This window comes from Pongo pygmaeus, chromosome 19 (genome assembly GCF_028885625.2).
Source record: "Pongo pygmaeus isolate AG05252 chromosome 19, NHGRI_mPonPyg2-v2.0_pri, whole genome shotgun sequence".
NCBI lineage: Eukaryota > Metazoa > Chordata > Mammalia > Primates > Hominidae > Pongo > Pongo pygmaeus.
The window spans coordinates 5,400,209-5,413,404 of record NC_072392.2 but is presented as its reverse complement, the minus strand read 5'-3'; the positions used below and the strand labels follow the sequence as shown (position 1 = coordinate 5,413,404).

At 46.7% G+C, this 13,196-nt stretch overlaps 1 protein-coding gene across 2 annotated transcripts in view; it reads left to right on the top strand.

Annotated features, from left to right (window-relative positions):
- NLRP1 (NLR family pyrin domain containing 1) overlaps positions 1–13,196 on the top strand; it is a 103,221-nt gene that overhangs the window by 52,949 nt on the left and 37,076 nt on the right. For both annotated transcript variants that reach the window (XM_054459483.2, XM_063655797.1), the window contains exons 6-7: positions 4,394–6,098; positions 10,874–11,044. In XM_054459483.2, the coding sequence (XP_054315458.2) occupies positions 4,394–6,098; positions 10,874–11,044 (1,876 nt within the window). The remainder of the gene's footprint in view (positions 1–4,393; positions 6,099–10,873; positions 11,045–13,196) is intronic.

The window sequence follows — 13,196 nt, the reverse complement described above, 5'->3', positions numbered from 1 at the left end:
ACAGAGCGAGACTCTGTCTAAAAAAAAAAAACCACTAAAAATTGAGCAATCTCACTGCAGGGTATACATCCAAAAGAAAGGAAATCAGAATATCAAAGAGATACATGCACTTCTATGTTTGTGGCAGCACTGTTTATAATAGCCAAGATTTGGAAGCAACCCAAGTGTCCATCAGCAGATGAACAGATATAGAAAATATGGTGCATATACGTACTATTCAGCCATCAAAGAGAATGAGTTCCAGTCATTTGCAACAACATGGATGAAACTGGAGATTACATTAAGTGAAATAAGCCAGGCACAGGAAGACAAACATCACGTGTTCTCACTTATTTGTGGGATCTAAAACTCAAATCAATTGAACTCATGGACATAGAGAGCAGAAGGATGGTTACCAGAAGCTGAGAAAAGTAGTGGGGGGCAAGAGGGAAAGGTGGGGATAGTGAGTGGGTACAAAAAAATAGAAAGAATGAATAAGACCTACTGTTTGATAGCAGAATAGGGTGACTATAGTCAATAATAAATTAATTGTATATTTTTTAATAACAAAGAATATAGTTGGATTGTTTGTAACTCAAAGGATAAATGTTTGAGGGGACGCATACCCCATTCTCCATGATGTGCTTATTTTACAATGCTTGCTTGTATCAAAACATCTCATGTATCCCCATAAATATATACACCTACTATGTACCCACAAAATTTTTTTAAAATAATTTTAAAATTTTAAAAAAGAAAAATTATTGGCTGGAATTTCTTTTCTTTAAGGATGCTGAATATAGGCCCCCAATCTCTTCTGCCTTGCAGGGCTTTTGCTGAAAAGTTCACTGTTAGCCTGATGAGTTTCCCTTTTTAGGTGACCTGCCCCTTCTGTCTCTAGCTGCCTTTATTGTTTTTTCTTTCGTGTTGGCCTTGGAGAATCTGAGGACTTGGGGAATCTGAGAACTATGTGTTTTAGGGATGATTGTCTTGTATAGTATCTCACAAGGATTCTTTGCATTTCCTGAATTTGAATGTTGGCTTCTCTAGGGAGGTTGGGGAAACTTTTGTGGACAATATCTTCAAATACATTTTCCAAGTTGCTTGCTTTCTCATGCTCTTTCAGGGATGCCAGTGAGTCATAGATTTGGTCTCTTTCCGAAATCCCATATTCCTCAGAGGTGTTCATTTGTTTTTATTCTTTTTTATTTTTGTCTGACTGAGTTAATTTGGAGAACCAATCTTTAGGCTCTGAGATTCTTTCCTCAGCTTGGTCTATCCTGTTGTTAATACTTGCTATTGTATTATGAAATTCTTGTAGTGAGATTTCCAGCTCTATCAGATCAGTTTGGTTCTTTCCTAAAATGACCATTTCATCTTTCAGCTCTTGTATCATTTTATTGTATTCCTTAGATTGCTTGGACTGGATTTTGACTTTCTCCTGAATCTCAATGATCTTCATTCCTACTCATATTCTGAATTCTATGTCTGTCATTTCAGCCATTTCAGACTGTTAAAATACCATTGCTGAGGCACTAGTGTACACGTCTGAAGATAGGAAGACACTGTGGCTTTTTGAGTTACCAGAGTTCTTGAGCTGGTTCTTTCTCGTGTGTGTGGGCTGATGTTCCTTTAATCTTTGAAGTTGTCTTCCTTTGGATGGGGTTTTTTTTTGTTTTGTTTTGTTTTTATCTTGTTTGAAGTCATTGGGGGTTTGATTGTGGTATAAGGTGGGTTCAGTCAACTGGCTTCAATTCTGGAAGATTTCAGGCGGCCAAGCCTCAGCTCAGCACTCCTGAGCTGCCTGCTCTAACTCTAGAAGGCTGGTACTGGGTCCCCAGCCTTTTTCTCTGGCCCCCTGGGGTTCAGAACCTGCTGCATTAGAGGGGCTAAGGTGTTCCCAGTCCGCTGGCCTCAATAGTCCGGTGGGGGTGCAGGCCAAAGTGCTTCCTTGTGGCAGTGCCAGCAGGATCTGTGCTCACTCGCACATGGCGCCAGCCACAGTGGCATGGCAGGGTGCATGTGTGTTGGCTGGGGCAGGGCGCTGGTGGGAGCCTTTGCCTTAGTTTTCACGGCGCTGAATACTGCAAAACATTTTGGTGTTGTATTTTGGGGCCGCCATCCAGTAGGCAGTGCTTAAGAGTGATCACCAGGAGATACACTCTTACTCTGCTGCATGGTTCTTCATGTTTCGGTACAGTTGGCAGTAGTGTTCTGTGTGTGTTGGGGACAGGGGGGTGACCTTCTCACTTAGTCCACTCCTGGGCCTTAGACGAGACCCTTCTGATTACTGGCTGCACGCCTGCATTTCTTTTGTTGGGTGTTCTGGTAAATGGGGTTCCTTCAGGCAGGGGCTGTGGTTGGCAGACAGGCCGTATCCTTGCTGGGTCCGCCCTGCAGAGAGAGGCATACCTCACTCCTCCACCTCACTCCTCCACCAGCCTACAAACTCGGACATCTCACCTCTGTCAGTGATAAGAGAATGAGGGCTCTTCCCTGCTTGGGCATTGTCCAAACCAGCAAGTCCTGCTCAGCTAGGATCTGCAGAAGTGGGTGGGGTCACATAATCAGCTGTCTGGGTGCTTCCCAGGGGAACGGGGATGGCACCCACCCACGGAGTAGCGGGACTGCTGGGCTGGTGTGGCCCATCTGGCTACCACAAGCAGAGGTGGTTGGAGTCACCCACCCTGCCTCTAGGTGTTTCCCTGGGCAGCAACAGGAGGCTGCACCCCTCAGCTGGATTCAGACAGAATTAGGACCACTGCGCTGGAAGCTCTAGCAGACATGGCCTGCATGGCTAGAAGAGGCGGTGGTGGGTGGAGTCACCCGCCCTGCCTTCAGAGTGTTTCTCGGGGAACCGGGAGTTTGCCTCTGCTGGCTGAGTTCAGACAGAAGCAGACCGCTAGCAGACATTGCCTGCCTGGCTACCAGTGACAGGGATAGGCAGAGTCACCCCCTCTGCTGTCCAAGTGGGGAACCTGAACAAAATAATATCCCGAAGAACAGTTTCATGGCAAGTATAAAAACCACATGGCATGCTTTTTGATCTATCAAGAGCAAAGGTAGGAAAACTTGTTTGAGTAAAAGACAAGATAGTAGGCTGGGTGCGGTGGCTCATGCCTGTAATTCCAGCACTTTGGGAGGCTGAGGAGGGCAGATCACGTGAGGTCAGGAGTTTGAGACCAGCATGGCCAACATGGTGAAACCCCATCTCTACAAAAATACAAAAATTAGCCGGCGTGATGGCGGGTGCTTATAATCCCAGCTACTCAGGGGGCTGAGGCAGGAGAATCGCTTGAACCTGGGAGGCGGAGGTTGCAGTGAGCCGAGATGGCGCCACTGCACTCCAGCCTGGGTGACAAGAGAGAAACTCTGCCTCAAAAAAATAAATAAAATGAAATGAAATTCACCTAAGGAGAGAAGGGAGAGGCACTGAACATATTGTGAAGAAAAGAACAGAAGGGGTTGTAACTGTTGTTCTATTTGGAATCTGACTAAGATAGGAGCTTGAGGTCCTTCCCTGGGAAACAATGGCAAATATGAGCTCAGCTTCTCACAGGTCATGAGGTATCTTCCATCAGTCTCAGGTGGGGCTCGCCCGGAAGCCTGAGACCGGATTTGGTTGCAGTGGCTTACTGGGGAGGTGAATCCTTGGAAACATCAACAAGAGAGAGAGGTGAGGCAGGGAAACCCAGGAAAGTTAGATTATGGAACAGGTTACCTTGTGAGCAACTGAGGCTCCATGCTGCTGCAGTTGTCTGGGAGACAGTGAGAACACGCCTGAGTGTTATCTGTCCTGGGGGCAAGGGACCCCCATCTGTCATCCACTAAGGGCATCTCCTGGACTGGAGAACGATCCTCCAGTATTTCTGGCCCACCCGGCTTACAGGCAGAGAAAGAGCCCTCAGACAGATGACCACAGCTGTTGCCGAGGGACACCATTGGCAGGTATTGCAACAGCAGGTGCTCAGGGGATGCTGTCAGCATCTGCTACACACTCCGGTACCTCCTGCACTCCTCCATGACCTCCTACAACCCCCAGCTTACAGATGAGAAAACTGAGGCTCATAGGGGCTAATGGCCAGCATCATGAGCTTAGTGAGGACTGAGAGTTGTGTCTGTTTTGTTCACTCTTTATCCCCAACCCCTATAGCAGCACCTGGCACAGAGTAAGCCCTTGATAAATATTCAGTGAAGGAAAGTCATTCAGGGAGTGTGACTTGGTTGAGTCAAGACTTGAACTGGGATCTTCTACCCCAAAGCACTGGTCCTTCCGCCGCATGGTGAGAACATACCAGTGTCTACAGCCAGCGCAGTATGTGGCTTGGAGTAGGTGCCTAAAACAGTTGTTTAATTAATTAATTAATTCTTCTATTCTCTATCTTTATGTTCCTTCTTTCCCTCCCTTACTTAGAAATCAGAGAAAGAGAGAGAGAGAAATCAGAGAAAGGCAGGCCCCCATGGGCAGCAGCGGTAGGAACGCCCCCACAGGCGCACACCAGCCTACAGCCCCACCGCCACCCATGGGAGCCTTCTGTGAGAGAGAGCCTCTGTTCCACATGGCCCTGGAAAAATGAGGATTTGAACCAAAAATTCACACAGCTGCTACTCCTACAAAGACCTCACCCCAGAAGCCAAGTGCCCCTGTTCAAGGGAAGCTGGCCTCATTATGTGGAGGAGAATCGAGGACATTTAATTGAGATCAGAGACTTATTTGGCCCAGGCCTGGATACCCAAGAACCTCGCGTAGTCATACTGCAGGGGGCTGCTGGAATTGGGAAGTCAACACTGGCCAGGCAGGTGAAGGAAGCCTGGGGGAGAGGCCAGCTGTATGGGGAACGCTTCCAGCATGTCTTCTACTTCAGCTGCAGAGAGCTGGCCCAGTCCAAGGTGGTGAGTCTCGCTGAGCTCATCGGAAAAGACTGGACAGTCACTCAGGCTCCCATTAGACAGATCCTGTCTATGCCAGAGCGGCTGCTCTTCATCCTCGATGGTGTAGATGAGCCAGGATGGGTCTTGCAGGAGCCGAGTTCCGAGCTCTGTCTGCACTGGAGCCAGCCGCAGCAGGCGGATGCACTGCTGGGCAGTTTGCTGGGGAAAACCATACTTCCCGAGGCATCCTTCCTGATCACGGCTCGGACCACAGCTCTGCAGAACCTCATTCCTTCTTTAGAGCAGGCACGTTGGGTAGAGGTCCTGGGGTTCTCTGAGTCCAGCAGGAAGGAATATTTCTACAAATATTTCACAGATGAAAGGCAAGCAATTAGAGCCTTTAGGTTGGTCAAATCAAACAAAGAGCTCTGGGCCCTGTGTCTCGTGCCCTGGGTGTCCTGGCTGGCCTGCGCTTGCCTGATGCAGCAGATGAAGCGGAAGGAAAAACTCACACTGACTTCCAAGACCACCACAACCCTCTGTCTGCATTACCTTTCCCAGGCTCTCCAAGCTCAGCCATTGGGACCCCAACTCAGAGACCTCTGCTCTCTGGCTGCTGAGGGCATCTGGCAAAAAAAGACCCTTTTCAGTCCAGATGACCTCAGGAAGCATGGGTTAGATGGGGCCGTCATCTCCACCCTCTTGAAGATGGGTATTCTTCAAGAGCACCCCATCCCTCTGAGCTACAGCTTCATTCACCTCTGTTTCCAGGAGTTCTTTGCAGCAATGTCCTATGCCTTGGAGAATAAGAAGGGGAAAGGTAAACATTCTAATTGCATCATAGATTTGGAAAAGTTGCTAGAAGCATATGGAACACATGGCCTGTTTGGGGCATCAACCACACGTTTCCTATTGGGCCTGTTAAGTGATGAGGGGGAGAGAGAGATGGAGAACATCTTTCACTGCCAGCTATCTCAGGGGAGGAACCTGATGCAGTGGGTCCCGTCCCTGCAGCTGCTGCTGCAGCCACACTCTCTGGAGTCCCTCCACTGCTTGTACGAGACTCGGAACAAAACGTTCCTGACACGAGTGATGGCCCATTTCGAAGAAATGGGCATGTGTGTAGAAACAGACATGGAGCTCCTAGTGTCCACTTTCTGCATTAAATTCAGCCGCCACGTGAAGAAGCTTCAACTGATTGAGGGCAGGCAGCACAGATCAACATGGAGCCCCACCATGGTAGTCCTGTGAGTACCCAAACCACCCATGTCTGCAGCTCCTCTGTCGGTCCATAAGCCCGAGTGACCTGAGCACCGGAGGCATGCTCACTGAGCCTGGCCGGGGGCGGGGGTGGCTAAAAGATCAGGATCGCCAGTGACTTCTAACTGCCCAATCTGACCACCATGCTCTGTCTACCTAAGCTCCTCTGCAGTGCCTGGCTGTGGGGCCGGCCCTGCTTGCTTCTGGAGAGGCCACTGGGCCCGCCATGTCTGCCACCTCTCCTCCTACCCTTAGAATGACCGTCCACCTTCTCTCCTGGACGTGTTCCCACCTTCCTGCTGACCTTAGCTACCCCCACACTCCCCAAGGATCAGGCAGCCCCCGTACCCCTGCTCCTCTCTCTGGGCATGCATTCTCTCGGAGAAATTGCTCCTCCAGCTGCTTCAGGAACCCTTTCAATGACAACAACATTGGCCCTGAGATCTTCCCCATCAGCTCTCAAAAAGAGTTTCCTATTTTTCCCTGCACAACTGACTTCATAATTATTTGTGACTGTGGTGCCACCATTGCCCCAGGCACTCAACCTGAAACCCACTCTCTGGCTGTGCAAGAATAGCTTCCTCTAACCATTCTCCAGCCCAGCAGCACTGAGAACTTCCCCATCCCGGTTCCCCAACCTCTGTCACAGTATCGATCACATGATATTGGTATGTCTATGTCCTGCTTTAGATGATTCATTCCATAAGTATTTATTAAGCACTGATTCTATGCCAGGCCCTACAGATCACAGATTAAAAAGCACAATACCTGCCTTAAGGAGCTCAAAAAATAGGGGAGAAGACAAACATTCATTTAATGACAACAGAGTGTGATGCCTACAACAGTAGAGGTATGGACAAGGTGCTGTGGTGGCCCAAGGAAGGGAGTGATCACACGAGTGGATAATAAAGATTCTCAGAGGAAGAAATGTTTGATGTGGGTCTTCATATTTATATTTTTAAAACTTTTTCTCACATAAAATTCATGTTCATTATAGGAAAAAAAAGATATATAGGCTGGGTGAAGTGGCTCACACCTGTAATTCCAGCACTTTGGGAGGCTGAAGCAGGAGGATCACTTGAGGCCAGGAGTTCGAGACCAGCCTGGCCAACTTGGCAAAACCCCATCTCTCCTAAAAAATACAAAAATTATCTGGGCATGGTGGCACACGCCTGTAATCCCAGCTATTAGGGAGACTGAGGCATGAGAATCACTTGAATCTGGGAGACGGAGTTTGCAATGAGCCGAGATCGCGATACCGAACTCCAACCTGGGCAACAGAGCCAGACTCTGTCTCAAAAAACAAACAAAAAAAGATATGTAGATAAGCAAAAAGATGAAAAGTAGTATCAACAAGAATTCCATCATTCTGGAATGACCATCATTAAAAATTGGCTGGGTATGGTGGCTCACACCTGTAATCCCAGCACTTTGGGAGGCCGAGGCAGGTGGATCACCTGAGGTCAGGAGTTCGAGACCAGCCTGGCCAACGTGTTGAAACCCCGTCTCTACTAAAAATACATAAATTAGCCAAGAATGGTGTCAGGCGCCTGTAATCCCAGCTGCTCAGGAGGCTGAGGCAGGAGAATCACTTGACAGGTCAAGGGCAGAGGTTGCAGTGAGCTGAGATTGTGCCACTTCACTCCAGCCTGGGAAAAAGAACAAAACTCAGTCTCAAAAAAAAAAAAAAAAAAAAATAGTGTCAATTGTAAGAACCCCAGTCTTTTTTCTGTGCACATGTGTATGGTGAAATCGAACCATATTGTACATTTTATTTTATAGTCAATTTTATTTTCTTTATATATCAAGGCGATCTTCTTGTGAGTGAGTGTGGGGTATTTTTTTGGTTTGTTGTTGTCTGAGACAGAGTCTCGCTCTGTCCCCTAGGCTGGAGTGCAGTGGTGCAATCACAGCTCACTGCAGCCTGGACCACTCGAGTTTAAGGGATCCTCTTACCTCAGCCCCCCTAGGAGCTGAGACTATAGGAGCATCCCAACATGCAGCGATAATTTTTGTATATTTTTGTATAGAGATGCGATTTCACTATGTTGACCAAGCTGGTCTCAAACTCCTGGGCTCAAGCAATCTGCTCACCTTGACCTCCCAAAGTGCTGGGATCATAGACGTGAGCCACCATGCCCAGCCCTTCATATACCTGTGTGTGTGTGTGTGTGTGTGTGTGTGTGTGTAGAGAGAGAGAGAGAGACAGAGACAAACAGAGTCTCACTCTGTCACCAGGCTGGCGTGCAGTGGCACGATCTCTGCTCACTGCAACCTCTGCCTCCCGGGTTCAAGCAATTCTCATGCCTCAGCCTCCAGAGTAGCTGGGATTACAGGCACGCACCACCACACCCAGCTAATTTTTTTGTCTTTTTAGTAGAAACGGGGTTTCACCATGTTGGTCAGGTTGGTCTTGAACTCCTGACCTCATATGATCCTCCTGCCTCGGCCTCCCAAAGTGCTGGGATCACAGGTGAGCCACCATGCCAGCCCTTTATATATTTTTAAGTAGTCTGATACAACACCATTTTGAATGACCACATGCTATTCCATGGGGAAAGTGCCATGGCTGATTTGACCATTCTCCTGTTCTTGGCCATTTTAAGCTGTTTCTAGTTGTTCATAGTTATAAATGTGAGGTAGGCTTTAAAGGACCTGGATACAGGTACTGCAAGTAGCAGTGGACAGATGGGAAATCTTCAAAGCAGTGGACAGATGGGAGCAGCTAGAGGCAGCTAGAGGCAGAGGCCAGATGGTGGCTGGCCGGGGGATGGGGGCTGGGATAGGCAAAGGGAACCAAGAACACCAGGCCATTGGGATGGGCGGGAGCAAGTGGAGCCTTAAGAGAACGCCATAGGAAAGTCAGAGGCTTCAGCCGCAAGTGGGAGGAGAAATTTTCAAGGAACTGAATCGGCTAGGCAAGGCAGAGAGAAGAATAAGGAGGCTACTATAAAAAAACAAGAAAGTTCAGGAAGAAAGGGTGGAGGTTGGCCAAGGGCTGTGTGAAGGAAGAGGAGAACCAACCAGAGATATTAAAGAAATGAAGATGGCAAGATGGGAGCTTCCAGGTATTTGGCATGTGATTAAGCATTGTGCATTTTCAAGTATAAATTTTTAGTTTTTTTCCAGTCACCTTGATTAAGGATGGCAAATGCCAATGGAAATAAAAAATTTAAAATGTACTTTTCAAGTTTCACAAAACTAAGTAAATGTAAAAGAAATTCAAATAAGCTTTCATTTATGGCTTTTTCTCGTGTGTGTGTCTGTGTGTGTGTGTGTGTGTGTGTGTGTGTGTGTGAGATGGGATCTCACTATGTCTCCCAGGAATAGTGCAGTGGCATGACCATACCTCACTGCAACCTTGGCCTCCCAGGTTCAAGCCATTCTCCTGCCTCAGCCTCCTGAGTAGCTGGGACTACAGGTGCACACCACCACGTTGCCTAATTTTTTTTATTTTTTGTAGAAACAGGATCTCACTATGTTGCCCAGGCTGGTCTTAAACTCCTGGGCTCAGTCGATCCTTCTGCCTCTACCTCCTCAAGTACTGGGATTACAGGCAAGAGCCACTGCACTCAGCTGGCTTTTTTTATATGTTTGTAGTACTTATACTTCCACAGTTATTAAAACTTAAAACTGCTCTAGGACTTTTGGGATACTCTGTAGTAGCTTTTAATTCTCACATACCCCTCTGCAGCAGGTGCTATTGCTGTCCTCTTTTTGCAGCGGAGGAGACGGAGTGAGAGACAGAGAAGCAGAGCCCACATGCAGGCAGCTCCTTGCCTCTGCTTCTTGCCCCCACGTGGCTCTGCAGACTTAGGGAGAAAGATGAATTAAGGTTGGGGACTTGTTGAGATGAATTAAGGTTGGGGACTTGTTGGGACAAATTAGATCAAAGAATTACTGGGATGTCGAGGTGGGGATATCCGACCAGAAAATAGAAATCTCAGTCTGAAACTTGGAATAGAGCTTTGAGTAGTTGAAGCCTTGGAGGTAGATGAGGTCACTAAAGTAGTGTGTGAAAACAGATTAAATGGGTGGAAATCCCATGAGTCGGAGTCTACTCTAACACCCTCAGACAAAGCCCATCATCCCCTCCCCTCAGGCTGCAAATATTCTCTCCTAGGGCACTCCCCACAGCCATCTCTCTCCTGCAGACCCTCTTGTTATCTTGGGAAGGGGATAGGGTCCCATGTGAGCCAACCTGGACAGCAGTGCATATGATCATATACAGTCTTCCATCACAACATCATCCTCAGGCCATCTGTCCCAGGCTCTGCTCCTGCCTCCCGTCTTCTTTCCTGGGCACTGGGACTCCAGAATGTCTGTGCCAAAGGAACAGGTGTGTCTGCATCAAAGGGAGGAAGCCTGTCAAATTTTTTTAGGTAAAATTTTTTTTCTTATCTGCAGTGCCCAGCACAGAGGCCAGGCCCTATGCTGAGCAGTGCAGATTAAAAGAAAAAAAAAAAGACAAATGTCTGTCCCTGCCCTCAAGGAACTCCCAGACTGAGGCAGAAACAGACACATGGGATGAACACTTCGGTGTGCTATGGTAAGGGCTGTAGAATGAGGAGCCACATGGAGGAGAGGGACCTAGCCCTGGGTGACAGAGACAGGCAGGGAGGCTGGTCAGTACTGGAGATGGCACTACCCACTGTGGCCTGGTGCTCAGGGGGACAAAGCCCAACTGTGTTGTGCAGGGCTGGGCACCTCAAACTCCTGCCAGACACATCCCATCTCCCTTGTCCTTCTCTCTCCCCCTCAGGTTCAGGTGGGCCCCAGTCACAGACGCCTATTGGCAGATTCTCTTCTCCGTCCTCAAGGTCACCAGAAACCTGAAGGAGCTGGACCTAAGTGGAAACTCGCTGAGCCGCTCTGCAGTGAAGAGTCTTTGTAAGACCCTGAGATGCCCTCGCTGCCTCCTGGAGACCCTGCGGTGAGTCTGGCCTGGATTCTGTTCTGAAGCAGGGATGGGGAAGAGATCCAAAGCAGAAGCTAAGTCTGGGCTGAGGGATTTGTCTTTGTATTTATCAAATATTCATCAAGGCCCTCTCTGGCCGGGGTGAGTTTAGTAAACAAACACAGAGAGGGTTTTTTGTTCATAAAAAAAAAACATTCCTTCATGAAGTGAGGTTTGAGGGAGGTCCGAAGAATACAGAGGATTTAACTAAGTGAAGCAGGAAGGAAAAAGTTCCAGGAAAAGAGAATAGCATGTACAAAGGCTCTGTGCAGAAGGCAGGAGGAGGCAGTCAAGAAATTGAAAGCAGGCCAGTGTGGTTGGAGGGCAGATAGCAAAGGGATGAGATAAGGCTACAGATACCAGCAGGAACCAGACTATGCAAGGCTTGTGTGCCATGTTGGATTTGGATCTTTTTCTGATGGTGTGGAATTTTAAGCAGAAGGTTGACAAGATCAGTACATTTTCAAAATAGAAACTGGCTGCAACATGAAAAATGGATTGGAAGAGTGCAAAAGTAGAGGCTGGGAAACCAATTAGTAAGAAAATTGCAGTAGTCCCTGCAAAGATGGTAATAGTTTGGACTAAGGAAAATTATAGTACTTTTAAATGTAACAGACAGTCATAGCTTGGACTATGGTATTGGCAATGGATATGGAACAAAGTGGCTAGATGTAAGAGAACTATAAAAGTAAAATCAACTGGGCTCAGTAATGGATTGAATTTAGGAAAAAAAGGAAGAGGAAGATATCAAGGATGATTTTAGGTTTCTGACCAAAGCAACTCATGGGATAGTGGAGTCTTCATTAAGATGGGGAATACTAAAAGAAAAGCGATTGGGGGGTGGAGTGTCATGAGTGTGATCTCGTGCTTGCTGGTTTCAAGATCCTTTCAAGGTATCCAACTGGACCTGCCAAATAGGTATCAAATAAAGCTCTATCCAAAGATAAGATTGCCCCATAAAACAAATCTCAACAAATCTGCAAGGACTGAAATCATACAAAGTATATTCTCTGACCGTGATAAAATGAAATTTGAAATCAACAACAGAAAGTTGAGGAGTTCATAAATACACTGAAATTTAAAAACACACTCCTAAATAACCAAGGGTCAAAGAAGAAATCACAAAGGAAATTAGAAAACACTTTGAGAGGGATGAAAACAAAATCACAACATGCCAAAATGTATTGGATGCAGCTAATGCAGTGCTTAAAGGGAAGTTTATAGTTATAAATGCCTCTATTTAAAATTAAAAAAAAAAAGGAAAGATAGAGCCAGACATGATGGCCCATGCCTGTAATCCCAAAGCTTTGGAAGGCCAAGGCAGGACGATTGCCTTAGGCCAGGAGTTTGAGACCAGCCTGGGCAGCATAGAAAGAGACTCTGTCTCTACAAAAACATAAAATAAAAAATTAGTTGGGAATGATGATGTGTGCCTGTTGTCATAACTACTTAGGAGGCTGAGACGGGAGGCTCACTTGAGCCCAGGAGTTCAACACTGCAGTGAGCTGTGATTATGCCACTGCACTTCAAGCTGGGTAACAGAGACAGACCTTATCTCTAAAAAAATTACTCAAAATTTTTTTAATTAATGAAAAAAAGAAAAGATACCACTACACACTTAACAGAATGGCCAAAATCCAAAACACTGACAACACCAAATGCTGGCGAGGATGTGGAAAAACAGGAACTCTCATTCATTGTTGGTGGGAATTCAAAATGAGACAGCTCCTTTGGAATACAGTCTAGCAGTTTTCTACAAAACAAAATATGCTTTTACCATAGGATCCAGCAATCGCATTCCTTGATATTTACCAAAATGAGTTGAATACCTCTGTCCACACAAAAACCTGCACATGAATGCTTATGGCAGCTTTGTTCATCATTGCCAAAACTTGGAAGCAAGCTGCCCTTCAGAAAGTGAATGGACTCATAAATTGTGGTACAAACAGACAATGGACTATTATTCAGTGCTAAAAAGAAATAAGCTATCAAGCTACAAAAAGATATGGAGAAACTTTAAATGCATGTTACTAGAAGAAGCCAATCTAAAAAGGCTACATGCTGTTTGATTCCAACTATATGACATTCTAGAAGAGGCAAAAACAAAGAGATAGTAAGATAGTAAAAA